Below are 27777 nucleotides of genomic sequence, written 5' to 3'. Positions count from 1 at the left end.
GGTGTTTGACCTCACAAATGCACTTGTAGAAGAACACTGAAAAACCCCATAGACACACTCCTAAACCCCGTGGAAAGCCTTTGCAGAAGAGTTGAAGCTGTTATAACTACAAAGGGTCGGCCAACATCTTATTAAACCCTATGACTTAAGAACGCAGTGTCACTCAAGTTCAAAAGACGACTGAATACTTTTAGCAATATAATGTTTTTGACAGAATATGAGGATACTGTTGAATTAGTTAAATCTGACCTGTTATCTTGTTTTGAAGAGGCTCTTGGTTTTTTTTAAAATAGATTGTGATGTAAAGTTTGCTAAACTATGTTGCTCCACATTGTCTTCTGAGGCAGAGTGTCGCTTTGAGGTTATGTACCCTATAGTGCACTGAAATATGGGGTAAAATATGGACCTGGTCCACTGCCAAGTTATTTCACACTTTAGTATTTGAAATTGGAAAGTGAGGAGAGACACACATTTGCTGAAGATGCTACACGCTGCACTGAATACAGAGGTGACCTCAGAGAGCAATAGAAGCATGTTTATATGCATACAATCTATAATGTGAAGAATTGCTACACCTCTTAAGAGGAACAACAAACGGGGAGGGTGTTGAGCCTGAGCACCATCATTAGGCATGGCTGGAAAGAGAAGGATGGATAACAAGGGTCCTTTGAATCAGGAAAGTAAGTGAGCACGTTCTTAACAAGGAACGCAGTAGTGCCATCTATTGTGCTGCTGTTTTTCCGGTGTTCTGGGCTTCAGAGTACTAATTAAAGGTGCATCCATTGACAAAGGCATATAAATCAAAATAAAAATGTGAAATGTAAAAAGAAATGGTAAATGACCGGTATAATTTATGCAGGCAGGTGGAAAGCAATTAGACAGGCAGAAAAACGTAACACAAATAATTGTGACTGGCAATTAATAATGAAATGAAGGGGGGAGAAGACTGACATGTTCATAATAACGTCAAGCAAATTATTTTTTCTGTAAAAGTTAAGGCGCTATCATCTCATGGCAATGTATGCAGGCCACACTGTGCTGGGATAAAGCATTTCATTGGATAAATGAAAGAAAAGGAAGAAATGGGGACACTGAGAAGAAGATGGAAAGAATGGCTTTGGCAGATAAAATTCCTGTGGGACTGTGTGGGGGAAAATCTTCTCTGTTTCCATGGCAGCCATGGTAACACTGTTGCCAGAGTGCAGCAAGAAATGTGATGGTGAAATGGTGAGGCCGGCTGGGAAGTCCCCACCTACCTGTTTGAAATCACAGTTGCTGCGATGGGCGCTGTGTGCAGTTTTACCTTGACGTCTGTATCCAAAACTTGACAGCGTGACTTCTTTCAGGTGAATGAAGTCCTCTGAATTTTGACGTACAGCGTGTTAATGGATGCCCGGAGTTTGTGGTTGTTTTCATGTGTGTTTTGATTATGGGCCCCTGCTGGTGTTGTTTTCCTGACTCTCTGTTGGAGCGCAGGTGTGAGCCCGGAGCTAGATGCTCTTCTTGGGTTCTAGATGGCTTAAAAGGTTAAAACGCCCAGAGAGGAAACCTCAGACAGCAGCATTTAGTCAGAAAGAAAACAGCTCTGCAGGTGTGACTTCAGACAGCTGCTTTTCTTGAACATTTTTATCCTAATAGTCTCCTGTGACAGTATAGGCAGGCAGCGTCAGTGTTGCTACTAGGGAATTTTGGCTGATTGAGGACAGCTTCTACTTGTTTTGCGTTATCCAGGTCACATTTGCATCACTTCTCTTTATTATACAAAGGAGTTATTTGCTGCTGAAGTTGTATGTGAGTGTAAGTTCTAAAAATGGCATTTTGAAAAGTTTCTTCAGATGGATTATCAGCACAGAAAATCACAGCACCGATCAGATTTATAAGCTGCTGCTTTTATTTATTTGCACAAAACTTAGGGAAACCTAAAAGCTAATCGTTCTCAGAGCAAACCAAAGCATATGACTCATGCCCTTGCTTATGTTATGGACTAAGTAGTTCTATGAGCATGTTGGCTATGGAAAATACATTTTAAAAGAAACACTGCAGATAAAAAAAATAAATAAATGCAGTCTACAAAATAAAAGCCGACTAGTGTGGAGCAAAAATTTTGCTTTTAAAGGGGATTTATGCAGAGAGCGAACAACATTTTGGAAATGACAAAGTGAATGACCTAAATTTGAATATATGTATCTGCCTAGATTAAACACAACCATCAAAAAGAGAGGACGCATCTGTTGCCCCCGTGTGCTGCCAACATGTGGAGTTAAGCTATATGGGTTTGCCATGGGTGATGCATTATCCTCCCACAGTCCAAATACTAACTGATGATTCTTAATTGGGTGTAGGTGTGTTTCTCTCTGTGTTAACCCTGTGATGGACTGCCAGCTTGTCTGGGATGTTCCCCACCTATCGCCATCTGGGCTTACACGGGCTGTTTCCGCCCCATGATAGCAGTGAAAAAAAAAAAATGGATGGACAGTAAAAACATTATTAGGCATTTTTGAATTATTGAACCAAAGTTGAAGTTCTTTATCTATGCATGAAAATTAGTCTCTGGTTGGAAGATATTCAAAAATTTGTAGAAGACGTAGAAGAAGAGAATTAAATATTAAACTGAAAAGTATGCACCGTTTACATTTTTAAAAACAATTCATAGGTTATAATGACAAATGGAAGAAGGGTGAGCGGAGGTTTGTAGCAAATGTACTTGTCAATTAAAGAGCCAAACAAATAATAATAGTAATAATAATAAAGGACATGAAGACTATACATTTCTCCACCCATAAGCTTAATTTGCTCATTACATTTTATTCCATGTAAACAGGCATAGCCAACATGTCTTCTCCAGCAAGCTTAAATCAATTTATATTTTAAGGAATTTTATATCTTTTCTAATTAGGCAAATGATTATGTATGTTATGTAATGATTAACATTTAGTTGGAAATTTGGCTCATTTGGCCCAAATATATTTCATGTGAAAAGTGCTGCTAATAATCCATCCATCCATACATCCATCCATTCTTTACTACTACAGATATCTATCTCTCTATAACAGAGCCTACTGGTTTTTTTTTTCAATGGCAGGTAAACAAGTGCATTTAAAGAGGGCGATTAATCAGAAATACAACAAAACAGTGTAAGAACTAAAGCTGCCCTGGCTGCTACTAGCATCGCAATAAACCTAACCAGAGGGAAAATACATCTTATGAGTTTACCAGTATGTTTGAAATAGCAGCGCAAATGGAGTGTGCAAAGGACTGAGGGCAAGATAATTACACACACAGAGTTGTAGAAAGTAAAGCTGTCATTTAAATGTTTAGATGTTATAACAGTTAAAAAGACGATAATTGTTTTTGTTTTTTTCAGATAGGCTGCCCAAACAGAGAAAGACATTTATAATCTTAAGGCAGCTCATTAGTTTGGCTAATGTTTGTATGATTATACTTTTCCCCCTATAATGAACAACTTCTTCAGAGATTTTACAGGACGTAAGCGGGACTCCTGCAGAGTAAAGACTGTGCTTGTCAAAATAATTGCAGTTTCATCCAGAAAAAAAGGAGGACGAATGGTTTCACAAATATACAAGGCAGACTGCGCACACACTTTCTGCCATTCAGGCAGTCTCTCACACACAAACACATACAAGTACTCATCATGACATTCAGTCAAAGAAGGAGGGGTGGGTTTTGGGAGGGGTGGGGGGATTATCACTTGGTATTTTTTTCGATTGATATTTTTGGGTGCAGAGAGTCGATGTTCCTGCCTCAGTGGGATGCAAAACATCAGGCTCGACTGACAGAAAGCCTTATGAATTCCTTGTTGTTGTCAGAGCTGAAGAAAGAAAAACTTGTGTTTGTAATAATTTTTGTGTACATTCTAAAATTGTAACTCATTCAGTGGGAAATCATACTGTGTTGTAAAATGACCAATATAGTTATTGTTATGTCTTTCTCTCAGGATATTTTGCTGCCTGGAAAAAAAAAAGATATTCCATTGTGCAGTTCAGAGAACCAGCTATATAGAGAAAAGTGTCTGATACAACCTGGATGACTGCCTAAAAATAACTTGCTGATGAATAGCAAACACACTTCATTTCCTCCATTTGATTTTCTGCAGCGGTGCCGACTGAAATTTATCAGGTTATTCAAACTGATTTCCTCTGCGGCGAATAATTTATGGTTGATTGTCTGTAATGACGAAGGCAACAAACAATTAAAATTTATCTCGCGAACCAACAACAAAGCAATTTACACAGAAAAGGTTGTTTCCTTTTATCGGAGTTCAGAGTGAGGGAATGAAAATAAATATGTTTGCAGTGACATCTGTAACTTATTTAACAGCACTTGTGTCATCATGAGAAATCTGTGTAGAAAAGAGGCGATGAAGTTATTTTAGAGAATGTGTATGAGACAGCAGACAGATCTTAAATATGATGGGGTTTTTCATCTCTTATGTGAGATACTTCATTTTTGCATTTTCTGAAGGCACTCCCTCCTCCTCACTGGAGGCTTAAGGTTACTGCATGTTTGTTCGGCCTCCACCATGCACACCTTAAGCATATGACTCATATCATCACTTTCATCCCATAGTAAGCTCCTCTAAAATCCTCTCACTTTGTGTAGTATATGCAGGTAGCCCTCTAAGTAGTTCCAGCATCTCTCTGTTGGGTTTTCCGTCGATCTGCTTCTTGAGTGTTTGGATTCTTGAGTCTTTCCCAGTTTGGTCTAGATTGAATTGTTTTAATTATTTGCAAAAATAATTGCTGATCTTTTGACTTTGAAAGTTAAGTACCTTATCCACATAAGAACCTTGATGGTTGTTATGTGGATTGCAATAGAAAATTCAGCATAAATTCATAGGTACGAACTCACTGACAGATTCACTTTGATGACTTTTGTGATGATCTGACTTCCATCCGTCAATCCATTGCCAGTCCATTGCAAGGCTTATACAGAGAGACAGACAACCATTCACATTCACTTTCACCAATTTACGGTGACCAGTTAAACTCACTTGCATGTCTTTGGACTGTGCTTCTGTAGTCACAGAGAAAGTTTCTTCATTAACTTGTTAAATATTTAGAAAATTCAAGAGTCAACCATAAGGAAAGACACAAATTCAGGTATAGCTACTAGCAGATATGTTCCAAAGCCTTCAGTGATCCCTGACCTTTTCCTTATTACAAACATTTATGCATTAATGGAAATATTATCTTGATAGCTTTGGAAGTTGTTCTGCCTTTCTTTCTGACGAGGAAGTAATAACCTTTTCTTTCAACTTTTTATCTAGAGTTATCACGTGGTTAAGGTTTATATTGGCCAATACTATGCTCTATTACCAAATACCCTCAAAATCAGTGAAACATTATAGCTGCTAGATGGGCAGAACAAAATGCCAAGTGCTCACAGAGCTCTTGGAACAGATATAGACTTCTTTTCCTCTGATTAATCTAAACATGGTTTGAAAATAGTAAGGAATGACAGTGTCATCCATCATGACTGACTGTCCACATATACAGCACAGCCCACCTAGAAGCTGTAATACTTCTTTCAAAGACTATGATGAGGTGATGAGATCACATGCTTCCAGTTTAAGATGTCAAAGTTTTTGATGTATGTACCAGAAAGTTTACTGCTTCGCTTCAGGCACGAATACCAAGAAGCCTGCAAAAAGAGAGACAACTCTCTCATTTCAGTCATTTTAATTTAAATAATAAACAAACATGATCAGTTGTGCCTGAGGATTAAAGCTTGGAGGTGAGGTTTGTTATGAAGATGAAGTGGCAAATGTTTTCTCTGTAAAACAGAGAAAGATAAAGTCACGCTTTTAAGAATACTCCTCTTCAATATCATGACTCCCACAGGTTTAGGTGCCAGACATACTTTTTTATCTTAATAAAAGACAGAGATAGCAGAAAATAAATGTATCGTTCTTTTAAAAAAAAAAAAAAAAAAAAAAAAAAAAAAAAAGATTTGCTCTCCTCTGGTTTCTATACAGCATGGGATGAGTGAACATTGTGGGTGGATGGCAGGTGGAATGAGCTCAATATTTCTCAAGCAGCTGCTGCTCCAAGTCTATAGACTCCCACATGACGCGACTATTGGCAGAATTGGCAGCTGGAGGTCGCCTCTGATTTAGCCAGTCAGTTTTCTGTGTTGAGATTCATTGAAAACACAGTGTCAACCTGCAGTACAGACACGCAGTACTCCTGCTTCTCCTGCACTGCTGTGTTCCTTTAAGCCACTGTAGTGATAACAAGGATTTTAAGCATAATTATGAGTAGAATTCCTCTAATATTTTCTTATTCCCTAGGCTCAGTGACATTGTCTTGCATAAATGACCTGTCCTGTTTTCTCACGCTCTAAAGAGCTCATCTAGATGTAATCAGACTCGGCTGATGTTATTAATGACTTGGGGGGGGGGAAGAGATTACACTCTTCCACCCTGAAGCCTTAACAGTATTACTCTCGTAAGACTTGCAGGAAGACATAAGCAGTAGACCTTACGTCATGTTGGGATTTTAACTGTGCCTGTGACTGCGTGTGAGTCAGTGAAAAGAAAATCGTTAATAATCTCATCTTTGGGTACGCAAAGACAGGGAGTTAAGGAGAAAATGTCAATGACAGAAGCATTTTTAGAGTCATGGCAAAAACCAATTCGATTGCCCTCAAACCCAAACATTACCACAGCATTCCTGCGTGGAAATTCTTATGGTGGATGCTCTCGCTAATTAGTTTAGAGACACCGCTTATTCTCTCAGAGCGGTATAACCCCAGGTTGATTATCTACAAGTGCTAAAATGATACATCGCAGGCGAGCACGCCCTAATATCCCACATGGAAGCAAAACCATATTATGATTATTATCTCCCAGGTTTTCCAACACAGTTTCTTCACAGTGTGATAATAATTTGATTACAGGTATGGTGGTGTTGTAAAACTGCGAGAGGGACAGGCAAACAAATCTGTGTCTGTGTATACTTGAGCGTTGTGTCAAAATACACATCATCATCATCTGTCCTGATCTTAATATGGCTAGAAAGTGTAGATTATAAATGCAGATTTAACACAAAGAAAGAAAGAAAGAAATAGAAAGAAAGAAAGAAAGAAAGAAAGAAAGAAAGAAAGAAAGAAAGAAAGCTAATTTTAGCTCTTTTTCTGTCCAGTGCTGTTTACATGGCTATGTACATTGAGCAGTGCTTTCTGCAGATATATTTATTGTCACACTTCACTGCTTGAAACTCTGGTCTAATCTTTAAGTACCACTTTCTTATAGTCCTGAGGTGCTTTTGGACAGGAATGTGGATTTTCTGCAGTGCCAATAGCTAATGCTTTATACTTTATACTAAAACAATTTAAGGCTACATTCACAGAAATGGAGAATTCTGATTTTCCCAAACCCTAGACTGTCTGGCTATGGATTGGTCAGATTCATGACCAGATTTCTCATCATATGTTTATGTATAAAAGATTACCCAAACAAACACACATGGAGCATTTGCATAATGCCCCAGGCTGAAATTCAGTTACATTGAATTATGGCTATGCCAAGTGAATGACTCTCTCCGCTGCTTATGTGCTTTCTCTTCTATCTTACTGGCAGTATCCATACATGTGTTGTTTCTCAGAGTTTTCCATTTCAAGCACAGATCCTCCTTTTTGGGATTATGAATGCCAGAGGAGGTAGTTAGCCAGTTTTGCAAATCTTCACAATCAAAACTGTTCATCTGTTATCACAAATAATTGAAGGGTGTGGGATTACAATCACTCCATCAAAGAACAGGAAGGAAAGGAGGAGCGTGACCGGATGATAACATCCTCAGCTGTGGGCCCGGAGGGGCGTAAATGGTCATCCTTTATTCTGAGGTTGGATTGCATTCAGTTTAGAAGAGCTTTGAAGGGCAAAGGGAGATATGTGTTCAGCAATATTCAACAGTATGTTATACTGAGGTTAGCAGTTTAGTTTAATAATAAAAAATAAAGAATCTAAAATCTTTTAAATCAAAAAATTATCAATAGATACAAAAGCCAGCTACTGTATAATTTTAGATACAGTGCAACACAAATCAGCTGTATATTACATATATGTGATCTGCACCAGCAAATATGTCTTTCCCCCCCTGTGTAAACCCACACACTGGCAGATTGCAGGTTTGTGCATGTTGAGAGGCCACTTCCACAGTGTTGACAGGACTCAGTTTTTCACAAAAGCAGCAATTTTACCACACTTGATCCCCACATCCGCATATCCTGGAAACTGTGCCTCCACTAACTCCACTGTCTGCATGACAGCATGTGTGCTCTGGGTATCAATTGACACACATCAAATAGTCCACAAACACTGTGGTGTATTGAAGACAATGTTTTCAGTGCTTTTTTTTTTTGGATGCTTATACACCATATTTTAAACTTCTCAGAACTATATCCACTGCAAACTAGAAGAGAACAGATGGGGATTTCACAGATGTTGATATAATCCAAGACTATGATCACAATAAGTGGGCCAGATGACATAACAACAATGCATTGACTGTAACAACAGGCTTTTATGATGTACAGTCTAAATTTACCTATAGGCAGTCATTTTTGTCAGGTCAGAGAACTGAATTGAATTCAGCTGTCCACCTCTTGAATAAACACTGCTGAAGCTATGGTGAGCTGCAGCTAAACTCCTCTAAACAATTCCCAGATATCATCCTTGCATGTCTCCAGTACAGCCTGGGGAGCTTTGTGCATCCACAAAGCGGTGAAGCTAATGGTTGACAACCCATGAGCATTAAGACATTCATCTTCACCCTGAGTACAGGATAACTAGCTCCCTCAGTCTCACCGCAATTTAGCCAAGCCTTCAAATAATAAGTTTACCTACTGCAGTCTGCTGCGGGCCTCTTACATATCTTATTTCCCAGTGCCCTATACTCCCACTTACTGCAAAACCACTCTATTGCACAGTGGGCAATGATTTCAGACTTCCCACTCTTGCTGCTTCTTATGGGTCAGATTAGAAGGCTATTCTAATAATTTCTCTCTTGACCTATTTCCATATACCAGATTTGACCCGTTTGCGGTCTGCTTTGGAGGCATTTGTCCCCACCTCATGAGCACATTACCATCTGGATAAGACACAGTTTCTTCCAAATATGGTTAAAATGTTATACAGTGACACCTTTCTTCTTACAAGAAGAATCACAGTGCTGTGAAAAAATTCTGTTTATATTTTGCCATCAAGGATTAAATCCACGATGCCAAAAATTCATCGAAGTGTACGTGTTTATGTGAGTGTGTTTGCATCTATGTGAACAGTACTGCATTTGTGTATGTGTATTAATAAATAGACATACCTGTGTGTTTCTTTGAGTATATACATCTTAGGTTTAATCTGTTCTTGCACAGTATGGTTACATAATTATAGACATGTGTTTCTATATATATTTTTGTTTCACGCTGTGTGTTTAGGAGGGTTCTACTTGTAGAAACAGTTTCTAAGTCCCGAAGTAAAACAGTGTCAGGCTCTGTAATGAGGGCACCTCTCCTGTGGTTTGGCCCGATTTTAAATGGCTGCTAAACTCCTGGTTTGCAGATTGGTGGTGAATGTGAGAGTTTATACATTTGTGTATATATGGTAAATAATAAATGGACTGATACTTACATATTGACTTGCTTCTCTAGCAGAGCAGTCGAATCACTTTCCATTACACGACTTAGTCGCCCGTTGGCACACAAATGAAGACAGGCTGTTTATTCTATGCCTTTGAGAGCTTTGTGTAACATTCACACTCTGATCTGATGGATGGATCAGGGACAACCTGGGGTTCAGCATCTTGCCGAAGGACATTTTGATATGCAGACTGGATGGGCCAGGGATCAAACCAGTGACCTCTCAATTGGTGTCTAATGTTAATGAGAGATATTAAGGTGTGAGGAGCAGGTAACTCTCTCTCTCTCTCTCTCATGCGCACACACACGCGCACACACACACACACACACACAGAGTCGTGTTTTAATTTCTTAGTAGGGACATCTAATCGACATAATGCTTTCCCTAGCCACTTCCCCTCAAAAACAAAAATGAATGCCTGATGCTAACCCTTGGCCTAACCCTAACCATAAGCTAATTGTAAGCCTGACACTAAAACCCCATTGTGAGTCCCACAAATGCCTTTAAACTCATGGGGAGAGGCATTTTGTCCCCATAACGCTGTTGGTCCCCACAAGTATAGTATCATTCCAATTTCTGGTCCCCACAAAGATATGTAAACATGGTACACACACACACACACACACACACACACACACACACACACACACACACACACACAAAGGGATGCCCTAACTAAAGTAACATTATTGATTATTACCCAAATTATTTTTCATCTTTCCCTAATGGTTAATCCACCAGTGAACTCTTTAATTGAAATTATATTTTTGATGCAAAAACATCATCATTGCAAGTGCATTTGTACTGAAGTCACTTTTTTTTCATCATCCTAATAATCTCAGCCATTCTCAGCAGTTCTTGCCTAACTTGTGATGTGTACCCTAGCAATTTTCCTCACATGAAAACACTAAAATCTATAAAATATTCCCCTAAAAAAGCACACTGTTTTGTTGACACAAAACATTAGTTTCCTGTGTGTGTGTCTGTGTGTGACTGTGTGTGTGAGTGAATGCATATCACATTTATTAAGTGTCACACATACACTGTACGTGTTAAACTACTCCTGCAGTGACACGTTGATTCCTTATTAGCTGCAGACGCGCTGTTCTGCAGCTAAGCCTGCACACTGACTTCTCTGTTAGTGCCAGCAAGTGAAAAGTATTTTGTCTCTAATCAATAAACACAACACCATTATTAACAAAACTTGATCTTATATCTTTAAATCTCTGCACAGAAGGTCACACTGCATTTTCAGGCACACACATACACACTGATAAAATACTAAGCCGACTGTTATCTGATGTATTCTTTTCTAATGTTACCACATGTCCCTGGGGCCGGAGAGCTCCCTGGAGATTAACACTATTTCTGGATGGGCCAGATTGTGGATTTCTTTCTCTGTAGTGCTCATAATCAATTGTATGGCTGCACAATTGAAGTCTTTTCTTGCAGAAGATAATGATACTTGCAATCATGAGAAACCAGTTGTGAAATAATTATCAGGAACTGCTATTTACAAAATGAAGTATTGAATCCTGAGAGTCACTGCACAATGTGGCCAAGCTAGATGAAATCTGGGTATTTGGGTTTTTTTTTTTAGTTTTTGTTATTAATTTTCTGGCCCAACAATTCATTTCTTCTGTGAAACGGGTCTGAATGGTAAAATATAATGACATTCATTGGGTTAGAGGTCCATTGCTCTGATGAAATCCCTCATGGCCTAGTTTTCAACAGAGACTCCTCTTCATGACAGGGATCTGTTGAAGTAAAACATATTCAGATCAAAAGTGTCTCCAAAGGACTTCAGAGAAAGAAGCGTTGACGCTCAAAGCACTGAAAATGTCAATGACAGGAATGGTGAAAGACCCAGGCCTCAATCGATCAACGGCCAGGAATAAACATGGAAAAAGTGGAGAAAAATTCAATTTGATGCTACTTTTGCTTTTTGAAGGTCTAGATATTCTTCAAAAGTTCTGTCAGGTTGCATGTATTATTCAAAAAAAATGTCAAAACGCATTGCATTGTACTGCATTTGTGCCATCTCTTACACACATCAAAGTGCCCATGGAAAGATAAAACAGCTGAAACCACCGCCATCCAAAGACAAATCATTTTAGCTCACCTTATGCTAGTCTCAGAAGAGCTGGATCCTCTGATCTGCATGCCAACACGTCACCTTCACTCCATGCATTGAAGCCTCAGGGCTTGCGCATATTGCAATCATTTCGGAAACAATTAATTAAGTCTAAACTGCTTCGGTAAGAAGGGTATTGGGATAGCTGCTTGTAATTTCAAAGTTGTAACTTTTGTTTTACAGCTTGATAATTGCCCTTAACACAAAGAGCAATCAGTAACTCTTAAAGTAAAAAAAAAAAAAGAGGGCATTCACATTCCTGACCTTAAACCAATTAAAATCCTGCAGCATGACTTCAAGCAAGCCATGCATGTGAGGTATTCCAAAAATACCAATTAACTCCAAATTGCTGAATAAAGAGTAATTGTCCAGAATAGCTGCTATTTGCTGTTTCTAGATTAGAGGCTAGATAAAACATTTGGATGAAGATTATTTCCACTAAGGTAACTAAGCTTAACAACCGATAAATTGCTATAGGTAGTTAAAATTCACCAACACATACCTCAACACACCTACATTTCCGTCCTCATTTCAAGTGAATACAACATTTGTGATAATCATGTTGCACGCACAGAGCATGAATCTGTTGCAGGCCTTCCATTATGTGTGCTGTTTTATTATACTAATTGCTGGAGGATGAAAACTGTCTGCCACGACATTGCTAATGTTCATTTTAATCGTGTGTTCTTCTTTCCAGCTCTAACAAATGTGAAATTGTGGGCCATTGACCGACAATGTTTTCAGACGATCATGATGAGGACGGGTTTAATCAAGCACACAGAGTATATGGAGTTTCTGAAAAGGTAAGGAAGCAAGGTAAATTTTCCAGCAGTGGCAGAAGAGTGGAACAGGTCTTTGATCTGAAAAGCAATGAATGAATTACCAAAATGAATTCAGGAAAATGTGTGTGAGCTGTTTCGCAGATGATCCCTTACTCCTCCATTTTGCCAATAATTATATAACTCAGCAATTATTTCTAGTGCAGCATAGGAAATGTCATTCAACATACTAGAAAAATATCTTGTAACTGTATCACCATCATCGTTTTCAGTACTTATCTGTATCAGAGGGCCCTGACCAATAATCACTTCTCTATTGCCAAACCTATTAACACTTAAAAGACCTGAGCATGCTTTTTCGGGGTCCTACATGAGGTATAGGATAAAAGGAAGAGGCATCAAAAGACAGCCAATGATCAAAATGCATGAGATGCAATTGCCTTATAAACATCTCTCACTCTCTCTCTGCATTCAGCTTCTTTTTTACTGCCATCCACTTTGAGCTTCATCAACCCAGTTATTAAAATTATATCATACCTTCACTCTGCTGCGTGCACCCCACACTATTTTTTGGTTTTTTATCATGACTTTTTTGGCAGAGTCGGTATTTGATCTGTGTCCTCTCATCCATTCACTCTGCCACAATTTTGTATAAATCTTCCAAATCACGAAGGCACATGTTCTCTCTAAAAGACGTTTCTCCCGAGGAAACCTTGTGAATCCCTGTGATCATGATTAGGTTCTGTCAGTCCTGAGAGAGATGCAGTACGAGCTATTTTTAAGTATTGGGCACAGTGCACAGGAAGGAAGCTTTTTTCAAGGTATTTCTAACAAGTGCAAAGCAAGTTGTATGTCAGTATGTTCCAAAACAATCAATTCTGCTGTTGTAGAATTTACTCAACTATGGCTGTGCAACTTCACAGTGTACAGTAATGCAAATATAGTTACTTTAAATATAATTTTTAGCTAAGGCTCAATGTTTTGGATAAAAACAAACAACATTTTTTTAAAAAAAGGTAGAAAATGTTGTCTTTAACAAATTTAATTAGATGCAAATTTTGCAACATAGACACAATGCTGGTATAGATTCAGGTTATTTAAAGCATATTTTCCTCAGTGAATAATTATTTGAAGAAATAAATGTTTGATTTTCTATATATTTATTGCATTTTTCTCAAAATTTGAAAATCTTTTTTTTTAAATTTTAGTTTAAAATGTAATTTTTGAACAGGAAGTCTCTTTGATAGTTTCAGTTAAACCAAAAACATTTTGCAGCTTGACTGTAACGACTGCTTTTTTTCCTGCTTAAAATAGGACAGTCAGTATCCCCGCAGTCACAAAGATATCGCAAGTCAGCAAAGCTTTTGAACAGCATTACTTTTTTTCTTTTTTTAAGGACAGTCTCCCGCCGGTCACCCAGAATAAATTCATTTCTGTATCTGGAGTGCATTTCATGATGAAGGCAGACTTTAAGACAAACACAATCAAGAATCTATTTTAACCACATATGGAGCCGAGCCCTATTAATATTTCATCTAAGATGTAATCTATTTTAGTGATATCGTTTACTAATAAAGACCGCAAACATTTGCAGTCCCTCTGCTGAGTATATTAGCACACACTGTTCCGTATAACAGCTCTTGCCTGTCCGGAGGACTTACGTAACAGTCCGACTGATAGACTAAGTAAATATTTAATAGGTGTACGTACTGGTTGTTTTGGGATCCCTTGGTGTGTTTGGTTTGTAAAGGGATACATGGGGGGAGAAATCTGAGATTTATAACAGTGTTTGCAAACTCACAGTACACAGATAATTATGTTCCTGTTTAATTTCCTAGAAACAGATCTAATGAAAGTAATAAACACATATTGGTCCCCATGAGTTTTGTGCCCACCCGTTTAACTGCTGTGAAATTATAGATTTATTCTGACAAACAGTGAAGAAGAAAAACGGGCAAAGAAAGCCCCACGTTGTACACGGGGTGGGAATTGAGCGCGTTAAATAATGATTCAACAACTCTGAATCTCTGGTACTTTACTGAAGGGATGAGCTGCATTTTTTCAGAAGATAATTCCTTTTGATGTTTTAATAATAATGCTTTAGAGAGCATTGTCTAACATATTAGTCTCCGTGGATAGTCTGGTAACTATGAAGTGCATATTACATTAATTATATTATTTTTATTCTCATCAAACCATTTAGTGTTTTTGTATTTCTCAACCTAAGTGAGTTTGTCCTTTAATTCGTGACCTGCCTGTGTTTTAAGTTTCTTATTGAGTCGCTCCAGGAAAAATCAAAGCTAATTTCAAAGCTTAGCTTTTTGAAAAACTCGCCCAGCTTTAGAAAATGCACATTTCTATGAACTGATGTATTGTGGGCTTTTATTGAGATCTCTGTCCCCTTTCACTTCAGATAAAAGTCCAGCTATCAGGAAAATAGTATCTTTTGGTAGGTGTTTACAGGATTCTAATAGAAAATTGTTTAAAATTGTATGCTTTATAACTGCACAGTGCCTAAAGCATGGCAGATCCACACTTCCCCACAGGCCTTGTGTAATTACTCAGCTGTAACATAATTAAGCTGTTGAATCAGAAATTTACTGCGACAGACGCCTTTTGTTTGTGTCAACAGCTTCTCAGCTCGGGGGATTGAAACTCTCTCTGTTGCATGTACAGTAAGTGTCATGTGTTCATTGCTGAACTGGTTAACTAGTGCCTTTGTCGGGGAAGCAGTAACACAAGGATCAGCACAGTGGCCGTGACAAGATGGTTTAGATTACTGTAATAAAGCATGGAAAATTAAGGGGGAGGGGAGATGGAGAAACAGAGAGGCAGAGCGAGAGAGTGAGACGATACGGGGAGATAAGCCCTTTGTTCACCAACGCGGGGTTATTTTCTCTCCTCCTTGATAAACATTAGGCTAGTTTTATTTAGCAGGGTTGATAGCAGGCAGCATTCATTCAGGCTGCCAGGAAGTAATGGAACAAACACTATGGGCTCATTCTGGCGTATTCAACCGTAGGATGTGTTGCCCAGCTGTGTAACTACTCATGCTGCCCATTTATGCTGGAAAATAGTACTAAAATACAAGCCATACAATAGAAAAATACAGATTTTGAGTGTTCCCGCTGCCTATATCTGAATTTGTTTGTTGGTTCTCAGATCAAAGTCATGCTGTGATTGAACAAAGTATGTCTAAAAATAGGATGAAAAAAAATAATGATACCACACAGGAAGCGGTGAAAAGCAAAAACTTGACAGTCACATGATAGCATTTAGCCAATAGAATAAAACATTAAAAAAATATGCTGACAACTAACAATTTTAGAGCCTTTATTTGAGTGCATGTTTTGTGTTGTGGACCAATGCAGCTGTTTTATGTTCTGCTTAAAGTGGTGGAAAAACTAGCAGAAATAAAAGCAATTCTTTCCAGGAAAACTAACATCTAGATGATGGCTTGTATAACAAGATGAATTTTTGTTTTTGTTTTTCTAGGTTAAACCGAATCAAGCCATGAGAATGAAGACATTTTGATGCTTAGTTGAAAGAGAGTGTCTCTGAGCTCTTTGATTGCTTATGTGTATCCTATCCAAAGGGCACCTCAAACAAAAACAGTCTGAATCCTGGAAGTACTCCTACTCAAATCCTCTATTTCTGGTGAACTTTTGTTGATATCCACTGTTGAAACAATATGACATATTTGGAGAACAAACATTTGACACGGAGCCTACAGATAAAATGAAATACTTAACACTAATAGAACATTTAGCTTTGGCAACAAGTCATATTTATAATTTGTAATACGGTGGCCAAAGAAGTACACCCTTGGCCTAAGAAGTATTACAATATTTTCTTCTTAAACAGAAATAACTCATTTAAGTAGGCGTTTTTTTGTGTGCATGCACCAGAATCGAGACACCCACAATTGATCTTTCACTGAGGCTCTCCATAACTCACCTTTTCTTTGGTGAATATGCTAGCGTGCTTAGGATAAGCATCCTCTTGAAAAGGGCAGTTTCAGCTTTCACTTTTGGACAGATGGCCTAGCACATTATCTTAAAGCACTCTTTCATTTGATGCAAAACTGAATCAGTGAATCAATCCCTGGAGCAGCAAAGCAAATCATAACAATTTCAACACTGTGCTTGAAAGATGATAGACAGCTTTTCTCTGTGATAATTCTAGGGCTGCATCACATGTATCCACTGTACCCAAACACCTGCACTCTTTTTCAATCCCCTTACAGCATATGAATGTGTCACCTTCATGTCTGAATGAGCACCCTGGACACTTTTCTGTAAAAGTCAGTAGAGCAGTTCAACTTTTTCACACTTTGTGTCCCTTTCAGCATGTCTGAACAGCACATAATCACCTTAAATGAAGAATGTGAGTTGCACAGCTCACTAAAAACGTCATTGTTCAAATTCTTTGTAGCTTGTGATAAAAGTAAGAGATTTTCAAGTCCCCAAATGCAAGTTGTCTTTTGTACATTTAGCAAATATTGCCTTTATAGGAGATCCCAGGTGCTCTTCCTGACTGTGTAGGTATGTCTGAATGAGCCTGAATAAACCTTTCAGGAACATTAAGTTAAAGTGACTTTTCTCTCTAATGTTATTTATGTTAATGCAAATTTATGCAGACTCATTGTGATTATAGGCACATGCAACCAACAAACCTGCCAAATGTTTCATGAAACTTTTGAGTTCTTGCTTTTTAAAAAGACATGTAAAATATGAAAATGACAACTTTATGTTTCAGGGTTTTTTTTTCAAAGAGGATCAAGATTTTTCAAATTTATTATTTATTTTTGCTCACAGCTTCCAAAAGGATATGCTTTCTTCCCTCAGCTTTATACTAAGCCTCCAGCTACACTGCTTCCTACATCTTTTTTATCTAGAAAAAAACAGAGGGCTAATTAGTAATATTCACTATGCGTGAAGCTGTGTATTCTCTCATATAAAAGCCCTTCTTTTTTCTTCTGCAGCGTCCCCTCATTCCACGGCCTACAGGAAGATATTCTGAGCAAGCTCGCTGATGTCCTTGAGGAGGTAAGTATCTTGTTGTGTGTGACATCTGCAGCCTACTTCTGACATGTCAAATGATTTTCATACATTCAGACTCTCTTATTGTGGTGGTGGTGGGGGGGGGGGGAGGTGAAAATGATTCTAGAGGATGTGCACAGTAGAGATTATTTTGGGTGCTAGGTGGGACAACCTGTACACAGCTGGGGCTTCAGAGTACTGCTGCTCTTTGGTACCTGCTCAGTGTGAGATGATTATCTAAATTTTTCACTTACTAGGGGAGGAATTTCTGGAAATCAGTCTAGTAGAAACCATTTCAGTCTTCTCACATGAAACATCTATCTATCTATCTATCTAGATAGATAGATAGATAGATAGATAGATACATATAGATAGATACATACATATAGATAGATACATACATATGAGAAGGATAGGAGGATCCAAGGATCGTTGAGTGAGAGAGGAGCTTACCTGAAAGATAGGATCATGGCCAAGCTTGAAACCTGGATCCCCCATAGCCGGTTACCAAGACTACGTGAAGTACCCTCAGAAGGTCTGCTAGATGATGTTAATGCAGCACTACGGACGATACCTACAGCTACCATTACCGAGACTAACAAGTTGATCTACAATACGGCAGCAGTGATCAGTGAGATGCTTGGCTACAAGTTGAACAGCCACAAGGGGCAGTACCCTCCATGGAGAAGAAAGCTACAGGCTAAGATCAAGGTAGCATGGAGGGAGGTTCGCCAACTATTGGAGTTGCAGAAAGGTGCGATGAAGAAGGTGTGTAAGAAGTACAGGAAGCTGTCCATACCTGAGGCCTTGGAAACTGCCAAGCAACGACTCGTAGTCTTGGCCAGCAGCTTAAAGAGGTACAACAGACAGATAGAATGCAGGAGAATAAACCAGCTGTTCCCACAGAACCAGCCAAGGTGTACTCTCAGTGGCAGGGGAACAATATGAGTACAGCACCACCAAGGCTGGAGACGGAACAATACTGGAAGAGCATTTGGGAGAAGGATGCAACACATAACGGCAATGCTCAGTGGCTAGTGGATCTGAGGGCAGACCACAGCAACCTCCCTGAACAGGGTCCAGTAAACATCACAGTGGCAGACATCCAAGAAAGGGTCTCCAATATGAAGAGTTGGACATCACCAGGCCCCGACATGGTTCATGCCTACTGGCTGAAGAAGCTGACTGCACTCCACGAGTGTCTGGCAGCACAAATGAAACAGCTGCTAGTTGACGAGAGACACCCAGAATGGCTAACCGAAGGCCAGACAGTCCAGATCCTCAAGGACTCCCAGAGGGGACCGGTCCCCTCCAACTACCGACCAATAACCTGCCTCAGCACCACATGGAAGCTCCTGTCAGGCATCATAGCGCCTAAGATGAACAAGCACATCGGTCAATACATGAGTGGGGCACAGAAAGGGATGGGCAAGAATTTTTTGGAGTTTTTAGTAGAGTTTTTAGTTGGGTATCACTAAAAGCTGACAATTATACATTTGTTTATGAAGTCTATAATTTAGTTCCAATCAACATGACAAGCAATCATCCAATCATCCAATTTTCGTTTAAACCCGTGTTTAATTGCTGTCAAACACTGAACTACTTTTAATTTCAGTGTCAATTTATTGTTTTGTACCATTTGAAATTCACTAAAAATTACAAACATAACAAATAAACAGTGCATTGTATTTATTTTGAAGCCTCCACTTCATTTGTAATTATAGTCATTGTTGTTATTACTTAAAATGTAAATGGTTGCAAATATTATGCAGAAATGCAAAATTATCATACAGTAGATAATATGCCTTAATTTATGCGACAACAAGCTAAGAATAATTAATATTTTTTTAAATATATAGCAACAATTACGATAATAAAATACAGTATATGACTGTTTGTAGGTATTTAAATGTGTGTTGATAACAGAAATATTAGTTCATACATCTCAGCTGATAGCTGTTCAATAGAAATTATATTTGTTGCTATGGCTGAAACATGAACAACATTGCCTTGCAAAGCAGCTACAAAGCAATTATTAACAGATGGGATAAAAATCATTCCAGAATTTATAACCTCTAAACCTAAAACTGACCTCTACAAGTGAGAAATGTAGGAAAATAAAGATGTAGAGACGATGAGTTGAGAATGCCCCTGCGAGTTAACATTAACATCAGCGATATTTTCCTTCACTTTAATATATCGCATGAATAAAAAAAAAACATAAAATAGATATTCATGTAATAAATAATAAGAACTTTCAGTTTCCAACATAAAGAAACTGGTGGGATATATGACTCTGAATGGATTGTAGTCCTAACAAAACATTTCTGGAGGTTCAGAAATATGTGGAGAGTAATGGGAAAAGATTCTCCGAAACTATATCAGAAGTCGAAAGGCAGGAATAAATTAAACTCTAATAAAGAGTAGAGACAGTTTGTCTATGACAGCAAAGTCAATAAAAAATATTGCACGAATTTATAGTTTACAAGAAGAAAAAGATGGGAAAACTCAAAATATCAAGGTCCAGTACGGTATTGAGTTTTCTCCCCTTGTGACTGCAGCTGTTGACTTTACAAATGTTTTGCTAATAAAATTTTGGGTTTGGCACTGATTTTTATACCAGATACCCCTCCTGATGCTACCCTGCACCAGCAGTCAGAGCACACTGTTTGTGAACTTGGGACCTTTTATGTGCTAGCTAAACATTCTAACCCCTAAACTATCAAAATACATTAAACTTTCACGTCTATTTATGCTGCTATATTTTTGTCTAAGGAATGTTGGATAAATAAAATGGTAAGGAAACCTGTGAAAGTTGGCAAAAACATTGTGTGCTTCCATAGTGTAAAAGGTTAGCATGTTCACCTCATAAGTAAAAGGTATGATTCACAGTTGGGAGGAAGCACAAAGCCAACTTTGTGCAGGGGGTAACAAGCTAGTGTACAACCCAGGCTGTTCCAAGCCTGGATAAATGGGAGGGTTTCATCTGGTGTAAAAATATGTGCCAAATCAAATATGCAGATCAGCCTGCTGCTGGAAATAAAAGAGCACATGGAAAGACGTTTCTGCTTGTTGATACAGAATTTTATTGCTAACCTTGCAGGAATGTTGTACTTAGGTGAACAATAAAAAAATCAGGTTCTAAAGTAAAGCTAGCAACAAGTTAAGAAAGCTCGAAAATCTATTGAATCATCAATCAACTTAATATTTTGTGTTTTATTTATTTATTTTTACAGTGTACAGTGTATAAACAGAAAGAAATGCTGCTAGGATTAATTCTACAGATAGCAGTCTTGATTTGATCAAGAATAACTATTTTGAAATGTAGTTATTTACACCATATTTAAATTGAAAACCAAGCCTATGTGGTGACAGGTAGCACATCTGTGGTGATCCACGCAGCCTTGTCAAACAACCTTTCCTTCTCTTTGATCAAATCACAACTATGTAACAGGCACAAACTGTCTTGCTACCATTTTAAATTATGTGTCATATTTGATGTGGCCCATTCAGGCCAAAGCAAATATCATATTTCACTGGGTCACATATTGATTAAATCAATTATCCTGCCCTACCGCTTAGACTATACTAGTTATGAAAGATTATTTTGGTTCATGACTGAGCTTTGGTTATTTGGATCTATTTATTTTTTTCATCTCAACAATAATAAATAAACCTGAACTAACCAACGCATAACGACTTCAACATGCTGCGGACTACAAACTGTTTTCAAATGACACACAGCAGACAGGAATGTGTCTTCCTTAAATAATACACAGCAGACAGGAATGTCGCTGCTTAGTGTAAGGCGTTAGGCACCTTTCCTGGGTAAAATTGCGTGAGAATGAAAATCTGGCAAATGTCAGTCCCTCTGTGGAGTCTATTTATGATCTAACAGGAACTATTGAGCTCTGTCTTTTGTCTAGACTTGTGGCCAGTTGTGCAGCATTGTGTGTATTTTGCTGGAGAAACAGTTTATTGTCCTTCTGTTATTGTTCTGGATCATACAGCAAACATCATAATTTGATATTCAATTATTTCCATGATGCCAACTGTTATATAAAGTATTTCGTATAACCTAAGAAACTCCCCTTGGAGAAGAAGCATTATCTTCCTCTAGAGGTTATTTTCAAGACAAGCCATGAATGTGAGTGTGAAAGTCCTTATCTACATGTGTGAGATGGAGCCTACTCAGTTCATGCTGCACCCATTCCAGCACCCACAACCCTGAATAGGATTACCAGGTGTAGAAAAAATGTGATTAATGGATGGATATTCTGTATTAATTTTTTTCTCAGGAAGGAAATGTGATTTCCCTTCATATTCGCTGCAGAAACATTCATTTATTCATTCATTTTCTTTACCTGCTTATTTATATTCAAGGTCACAGAGCATATCCAAGCAAGTAGTGGGTGGAAGGGAGCAAAATACCCTGGATAGTTTGCCAATCTGTGATTTTTAACAAGAAAAAGGATATCTAATTGTGATTTATATCACTGCACCCAATTCAGGTTTTTTTTGTCTCTGAAGAGTACTTTTTGTCTCTGGTAAGAGTGTTTCACTTTCAGTATAAGAAAAGAGACAAATTAATTACATTGAACCTGAACTTCTTCTCTTCTCTTCTCTTCTCTTCTCTTCTCTTCTCTTCTCTTCTCTTCTCTTCTCTTCTCTTCTGACAGACACATTATGAAGACGGAGAGTACATCATCAGACAGGGGGCCAGAGGAGACACCTTCTTCATCATCAGTAAAGGAAAGGTAAGGACAGTGCGGTCCAGACTAGCACCAAAACAATCATTAGCTGACATCACAATGCAGGGCATCGTGGTACATGGAGAATAAAACACCCCTATTTTTTGATAGAATGGGGTGGAATTTTTGGGTGGACGTTGGCTGTCATCAATCACCATAGGTTAAAGGAGAAGTCAGAAAGAAGCGCTGCCTCTTTCATCATCTCTTTCAGCAGCGACGGGGATATCTTGGAAGGAGAATGGAGTCATTTGACTCCACTTTTCAGTAATCAGCACTGACTTTCACACTGAGCACTGTCCTGTCTGGCTTCAACACTGTTGGAGTGCTTTCACATACTTTTCGTGAACATGTTTTGATGCCAGGATGGCTGCAAGTCTCCCTCCTCATTTTCTCTCTGCTTGTTATCTTCATTTTCTCCATTCATTTCCTGTGCTTCTTTCACAGCTTGTTTCCTGTCTGTTACATCCACAAGCTCACATGCTGTTTGTTTTCAGCAGGTATGACCACAAATTGATCAATCAGTGACACCTGACAGGGTTTTATAATGCTCGTCCAACAGTTCGCGTCCTCTAACCCCTCCTATCACCTTGTTTTTTGGTTCGATTAATAATTTGGTAGAATTTGTTTTATCCAATTATGTTTCCTTTGTCTGGTCCCTTACATCCACAAAATGTAGATGGTACATGGTTTGTAATCTCACCTATACATCATTTGTATCATTTATAAATTGGGTAATGCTGTAATAAGAATGTGTTAGTAATATTTTAGTGCTTTATAATCCTAGTATTTTCCAGTAGTTCACATATGTGAGATGTGAGTGCTTTTGTTACGTCCTGTTTTGTGACCTTTTTTTTTTTTTTTTACCTTACTTTGGCAGTAAACAAGCTGTAAATTTCACAAGGTCAGTAAAGTCACGTTGCACAACAGTACGGTCATGGATGTGTGGGTGCAGGAATGAACTCACATACATACATACACACCTGACCTTGTCAATGCTTTCTGCTGAGTTATTTCCAGATCTCTCACTTTGCCTCTGTGTAGTCTACTTTACCTATAGGACTTTCATCCAGATTGGACCCAGCGCGCACACACAATCACACTTTGTACCTCCTGTACTTCCTTTCTTTGTTTTGTGCCTGCTCCCACATGAATAATTACACTGTCACTCAGGTGTAGACAGTGCGCCGGTGCAGGATTTGCTGCTACATCTGTGCTGACTAATGGATGAAGACAAGATCCTTCAATTGACAAAACAATCGCCTTCATTCCCTTCCTCTAAAATCTACTCAGCTGCCATCGCTTTGATTTGTAAAGTCTTCCGGCCCAGCAGAGACCCATCACTCATGTTTCTTCTGGCTCGTGGTGCTTCCCAGATTCTTCATGGTGATGACAGTTACCTGTTTGAAACAGACTTGCGTTACAGCAGCGCTTCCTTTTTGTTTGTAGCAATGTGATGAACCTGACATTTTAAGACATGATTCCCTGTCTTGGAATGATGTCTTTAAATTAAATGTTATCCATCTTTTTTACTCGCTACACATCTACATGACATACAGTGGGGCAAAAAAGTATTTAGTCAGCCACCGATTGTGCAAGTTCCCCCACTTAAAATGATGACAGAGGTCAGTAATTTGCACCAGAGGTACACTTCAACTGTGAGAGACGGAATGTGAAAAAAAAATCCATGAATTCACATGGTAGGATTTGTAAAGAATTTATTCGTAAATCAGGGTGGAAAATAAGTATTTGGTCACCTCAAACAAGGAAAATCCCTGGCTCTCACAGACCTGTAACGTCTTCTGTAAGAAGCTTTTCTGTCCCCCACTCGTTACCTGTATGAATGGCACCTGTTTGACCTCATCATCTTATAAAAGACACCTGTCCACAGCCTCAACCAGTCAGACTCCAAACTCCGCCATGGCCAAGACCAAAGAGCTTTCGAAGGACACCAGGAAAAGAATTGTAGACCTGCACCAGACTGGGAAGAGTGAATCTACAATAGGCAAGCAGCTTGGTGTGAAAAAATCAACTGTGGGAGCAATCATCAGAAAATGGAAGACATACAAGACCACTGATAATCTCCCTCGATCTGGGGCTCCACGCAAGATCTCATCCCGTGGGGTCAAAATGATCATGAGAACGGTGAGCAAAGATCCCAGAAACACACGGGGGGACCTGGTGAATGACCTGCAGAGAGCTGGGACCAAAGTAACAAAGGTCACCATCAGTAACACACTACAACGGCAGGGAATCAAATCCCGCAGTGCCAGACGTGTTCCGCTGCTGAAGCCAGTGCATGTCCAGGCCCGTCTGAAGTTTGCCAGAGAGCACATGGATGATACAGCAGAGGATTGGGAGAATGTCATGTGGTCAGATGAAACCAAAGTAGAACTTTTTGGTATAAACTCAACTCATCGTGTTTGGAGGAAGAAGAATACTGAGTTGCATCCCAAGAACACCATACCTACTGTGAAGCATGGGGGTGGAAACATCATGCTATGGGGCTGTTTTTCTGCCAAGGGGACAGGACGACTGATCCGTGTTAAGGACAGAATGAATGGGGCCAAGTATCGTGAGATTTTGAGCCAAAACCTCCTTCCATCAGTGAGAACTTTGAAGATGAAATGAGGCTGGGTCTTCCAACATGACAATGATCCAAAACACACCGCCCGGGCAACAAAGGAGTGGCTCCGTAAGAAGCATTTGAAAGTCCTGGAGTGGCCTAGCCAGTCTCCAGACCTCAACCCCATAGAAAATCTGTGGCGGGAGTTGAAAGTCCGTGTTGCTCGGCGACAGCCCCAAAACATCACTGCTCTTGAGAAGATCTGCATGGAGGAATGGGCCAAAATACCAGCTACTGTGTGTGCAAACCTGGTAAAGACCTATAGTAAACGTTTGACCTCTGTTATTGCCAACAAAGGTTATGTTACAAAGTATTGAGTTGTATTTTTGTTATTGACCAAATACTTATTTTCCACCCTGATTTACGAATAAATTCTTTACAAATCCTACCATGTGAATTCATGGATTTTTTTTTCACATTCTGTCTCTCACAGTTAAAGTGTACCTCTGGTGCAAATTACTGACCTCTGTCATCATTTTAAGTGGGGGAACTTGCACAATCGGTGGCTGACTAAATACTTTTTTGCCCCACTGTACATTATCACTATTCTTCTTCTTAACTTTCCTTTTTGTTTTGCTAGGTTAATGTAACCAGAGAAGACTTGCCCAACGGAGAGCCTGTCTACCTCCGCAGCCTCGGAAAAGGAGACTGGTTTGGAGAGAAAGCACTGCAAGGGTAAGAGTGTTCCTAATAACTCTGCCGCTTCCAATTTATATCTCCCGTCTTCCATTCTTTCACTGCTTTCCTTCTGATTTTCACTCCCAACCTGTCTTTTATATCTTTTGTCTTAGTGTTAATTTGGCACTTAGCCTCCAACTCCTATCAATCTCCTTTCTTTCCGCAACTCACTCTTTTGAACAGCGTTAATAACTTGGCAAATGTGTGGAATTGCTTAAAGCTAGGCCATATTATGATAATTGATTTACTCTTATAGCTTACTATATACTAACTTATAGCTGTTCAAGGCAAATTTTCCACGCATGAAACAAGAATTATTTCTCTGGACCAAATGAAGCTTGTTAAATATGATAAGAGAAAGAATTTAAATCCACATGTCTTTTTTTATGCATTTCAGTCTATATTAAGGCGCGTTTTGATCCACAGTTGCTACTGTGAGCATTCTAATGTGTTTGGTTATGTAATAATTTTCCCATCTGCGTAAACAGCAACAACTATCTGCAAATGCAGCTATTACACCTCCAGCCCCTGTTTTGAAGACCGTATAAATAAGCGCACATGCAGTGACTGTGGCACATTCATGTTTCTCAAGTTCTATTTTTGCCTAAATCGAGAAGGGGGTATGTTTAAGTGGCAGCGGAGATCCCTCACAACAACACCGAGTGACAGCCCGTCTGTGCTATTTTGCACACACTGATGTCACTCTGAAAAACAACAGGGAAAAATCATTTATTGTGAGTAGAGTGGTGTTTAGAGAGTAGAGTGCGCACTACCAGTTCAAGTCTCATTTCATTTGAACAGTATTATCTAGCTTCTTTTCCTCTCCGTTCTGTTATCAAGGATATCTCCATGCTGTCCTTGGCTGTATTAATGAATTTCTGCACTCTTTCGTGAACATTTGCTATTAGCAGCTGTGTATGTCGACTTGGAACAAGCAGATATAAAATGAGATTACACACTTCTAACATTACACTACTTTATATGTTATAAGTCTGAACCAGCAGTGTGGATTCTAGCTGTGAAGATGTCCCACAGGTCAGTTTTAAGTAACTATATTTAAAAATGATTCATGTCTGTTTCTAACATTTTGTTTGCTCAAAGTGCTCAAATACTTTCACTGTAGACACTTAGATGTTATAACAGTATTTTATAAACCTGGCGTCAAGACCGTTGTGCTGAAGTGATATTTTTACACTGCTGTTTGGTCTTCCTTGTCAGGATTGCACCTCTCCATGGACAATGGATTATTTAACATCAGGGAGTGAAGAGATGGAAAATATTCTGAAGTGTATTTTGTCTATGAGGGTCAGGTACAAACAGAGAAGATATGCACTCATGCATGCACATTTGAGTGTGTCCATACTTAGACAGCAGTGTTAGAAAAATAATGAAGATGTCGCCATCTTGTGGCTGCTGAATGTGAAAGCCACATAAAAATCAGCGCGCAGACTCATCAGCACTTGAAAACACAGACCGAATCAAAGCAGCGTGCTGTGGAAAAGAGATTTCCGTTTATGTCAAAACAATAAATATAATGTTTATTATTAAAAGAAATAATTTCAATCAGGTTTGATGAGTTTTGATGGTGTGCCAACATATAAAGAGGGGGGGGGCTCAAAACCATGAAGTGACTGTTATGTTTTCCTGACTGCACACATTTGTCATTTGTTTCTATCGTGGCTATAACAGAGGAGTTAAAATTGAAGATGCCTTGATCCTGTGCTTTATCAAAGTATCACATGACCTGTGGATAAATTAATGTAAAATTAAATTTAAATGAAAAGTCTTTTCTTTTAGACACATAACAACTTAACAAGGGTTGTCATTGGCCTCCAGGCTGCACTTTGAGAACACTGGCTGCTGGATGATGTTCAGACAGCAGCTTGAATTGCACAGATGGTTGGGCTTTCCCTAAATGTAAAAGCTAATGACTAAAAGATAAAAGATGACGGAGCATTAAAATGCATGTGGGACATGTTAGGCATGGAAAGCTTGATTTCTTAGGGGAGGGACACGTCTGTTGTTGTTTTGAAGTAGACATTTTTTTAATGTTTTACGCATATGTATTAAAACTAAATGTGCTGTTTGTTGAGTAAGAATGAAACACAAAGCTCT

The 27777-nt window shown here is 38.8% G+C and overlaps 1 protein-coding gene across 2 annotated transcripts in view; it reads left to right on the top strand.

Moving 5' to 3' along the window:
• The window catches only part of LOC146505500 (cGMP-dependent protein kinase 1), a 103418-nt gene that overhangs the window by 53490 nt on the left and 22151 nt on the right, over window positions 1-27777 (top strand). For both annotated transcript variants that reach the window (XM_085181677.1, XM_085181674.1), the window contains exons 4-7: window positions 12487-12592; window positions 17553-17616; window positions 22290-22367; window positions 25565-25659. In XM_085181677.1, coding sequence (XP_085037803.1) covers window positions 12487-12592; window positions 17553-17616; window positions 22290-22367; window positions 25565-25659 — 343 coding nt within the window. The remainder of the gene's footprint in view (window positions 1-12486; window positions 12593-17552; window positions 17617-22289; window positions 22368-25564; window positions 25660-27777) is intronic.

The sequence above is a fragment of the Neolamprologus multifasciatus genome, chromosome 13, assembly GCF_963576455.1.
Source record: "Neolamprologus multifasciatus chromosome 13, fNeoMul1.2, whole genome shotgun sequence".
NCBI classification, from domain to species: domain Eukaryota; kingdom Metazoa; phylum Chordata; class Actinopteri; order Cichliformes; family Cichlidae; genus Neolamprologus; species Neolamprologus multifasciatus.
The sequence above is the reverse complement of the archived record's forward strand: the minus strand, read 5'-3'. Positions and strand labels throughout refer to the sequence as shown.